The 2,260-nt window shown below is 56.5% G+C and overlaps 1 protein-coding gene across 1 annotated transcript; it reads right to left on the reverse strand.

The window, feature by feature from the left end:
- Positions 1–299: 299 nt before the first annotated feature.
- On the reverse strand, positions 300–2,040 carry LOC134399553 (uncharacterized). Its single transcript, XM_063127626.1, has 2 exons — positions 1,453–2,040; positions 300–1,326 (listed from the first exon to the last, which is right to left on the reverse strand). Exons 1-2 carry the CDS (start codon positions 2,032–2,034, stop codon positions 622–624), a joined length of 1,287 nt encoding a protein of 428 aa, XP_062983696.1. The 5' UTR covers positions 2,035–2,040; the 3' UTR covers positions 300–621.
- Between the last annotated feature and the right edge of the window lie 220 nt (positions 2,041–2,260).

Raw genomic sequence — 2,260 nt, forward strand, 5'->3', positions numbered from 1 at the left:
CGCTCCGACCTTCCAGACTGCAGGAGGAGCTCAAGGAGCATCTCCATCTCGGGCTCCTGCCAGTAGGCGACCCTCCGAGGCTCCATCTTGACCGGGGTAGGCCTGACGTACGCGCCCCCTGTTGACGTTTTTCGGAACTGCGTACATGCGCAAAGAAGCGGCCGATGCCGATAAGCACGGTTTGCCCTTCGGAGACACGCGCCCCCTGTTGACGTTTTCCGAGATTGCGGACGTCCGCAAATAAGCGGACGATGGTAAGCACGGTTTGCCCTTCGGGCTACATTTAGGATGATTACACGTTGCGCAGTTTGACTGGAGTTTATTATTATTACTAATTTATATAGCACCATCACTGTAGATGGTGCTGTACAGAGTAAACAGTAAATAACATGCATGTGGGCGTACATAGCATATATATTATTGCATACATGTGGGCGTACATAGCATATATATTATTGCATACATGTGGGCGTACATAGCATATATATTATTGCATACATGTGGGCGTACATAGCCTAGAGTTGATTGCACACAAGTGGGCATACGGCTGTTACTCTGGGGTAAAGGACTGGAAGGACTGCACAGGGGAAGAAGCACAGTCCAATTTTATGAGGCAGGCTGTCAGCGGCGGTTAGCCCACAGGAACTCTCTGACAGCATCCCGCACCTTGTGCCCTTCCCAGGTGTGGCGATTGGCCTCATTGACGTAGGGCTCGCCCAGAGTAGCCAGCTCAACAGAATTGTGCTCCGCCGCCTCCACGAGCATGGCGTGCCCCTTGGTTTCGCAGATGTTGTGCAGGATGACGCAAGCACTGATGACCGAAGGGATGTTTTCTTCGGCCAGCTCCAGGCGCACGCCTATGCTCCGCCACCTCCCCTTGAGGCGGCCGAACGCCTGCTCCACCACAAGACGTGCTCGCCTAAGACAGCGGTTGAAGTGGGCTTGCTGTGGAGTGAGTGCCCCACCATAGGGTTTCATCAACCACTCACGCAAAGGGTACGCGCCATCCGCAATAATGAGGGGTGGAATCTGCTGGCCGTGCAATCTGATTGTTGGATGGGTAGGCACGAAGACACCTGCATCCATCGTCTCACAGAGGCCTGAGTTGGCAAAGACATAGGCATCATGGTTCTTGCCGCTCCATCCTATTTCCACATTGATGAACCGCCCCTTGTGGTCGCAGGTCCCCTGCAGAATCATGGAGTACTCATCCTTCCTGTTTATGTATTCTGAGGCTTGGTGTATCGGAGATTGGAGAGGAATATGGCTGCCATCCACCGCGCCCACACAATGAGGGAACCCCAGCTCCCCAAAACCATGCATGATCTGTGGGGCAGAAAACACAAAGGGCATATTAGTGACAGCGCCATTGTTCCGAAGTTGCGGACCTCCGCAAAAGTGAGTGCCTGTTCCCAGCGCATTCCCCCACCCCATCCCCCATCCCCCACTCACCTCTGCCACGTTCCCAATCTTGACTGTACGAGCTAGGAGGGTCACTTCCATGGCAAAGCACACCTCCAGGACTATTTGTGCCGCCGTAGAGCAGCCTACCCCGAACTGCTCTGCTGTGGTCCTGTAGACGCAAGGGGTAGCCAGCCTCCATAGGGTGATGGCTAGGCGTTTCTCCACTGGGATAGGTCTACGCATGACAGTCAACCTCCTGTCCAGATGCGGCCGCAACTCCTCCACGATTTCAAAAAAGGTGCCCCTGCTCATGCGGAAATGGCTCAGCCATTGCTCATCGTCCCACTCCTTCAGGACAAAGTTCTCCCACCAGTCCTTGCTCCTCGGCCGGGCCCAGAAGCGGCGGCGTGTCTCGCGGACGTAGTCGCCATACGCGGCCAGCATGGCTAGCCTCGTTCGGCAGAGGGCGGCCCGCAGCTTGCTGCGGCGGAGTAGCCACCTCCCCAGTTGTTCCCGCAACTGCCGCCGCCTGGCAGCCACCTGTGCACGGAGGCGCTGATACTCCGACAGAAGCAAGATCAGCATGGCTATGGCCGCGCAAAGATCGTCACGGTCCTCGTCAGGGAGCATAGTTGCCCTCTCGGGTTGGCTATCGTTTCCCGCACAGACGCGCACACACAGCCACCTCTGCTGCCCTGATATGCTGCATCCGGACAATGCGCTTCCGCTGGCGCAGCTGTTTCTGCCAGATGTGGGTTGGCTCCTTGGGATGGGGCAGAGGGCACAGAGGCGATCATCGCCGCCGACACCTCAGAGGCATGATGGGAGATGTAGGCACAGAGTGCCCATGCAGACG

Source organism: Elgaria multicarinata, chromosome 5 (genome assembly GCF_023053635.1).
Source record: "Elgaria multicarinata webbii isolate HBS135686 ecotype San Diego chromosome 5, rElgMul1.1.pri, whole genome shotgun sequence".
Taxonomy (NCBI): Eukaryota; Metazoa; Chordata; class Lepidosauria; order Squamata; family Anguidae; genus Elgaria; species Elgaria multicarinata.

What these genes read in the sequence shown, in the direction of transcription:
- LOC134399553 (XM_063127626.1), bottom strand. Translation starts at nt 2,034, where the DNA reads ATGCTCCCTGACGAGGACCGTGACGATCTTTGCGCGGCCATAGCCATG. An exon ending in AGATTGGGAACGTGGCAGAG is followed by an intron (nt 1,327 to 1,452) that starts GTGAGTGGGGGA and finishes TCTGCCCCACAG; the next exon opens with ATCATGCATGGTTTTGGGGA.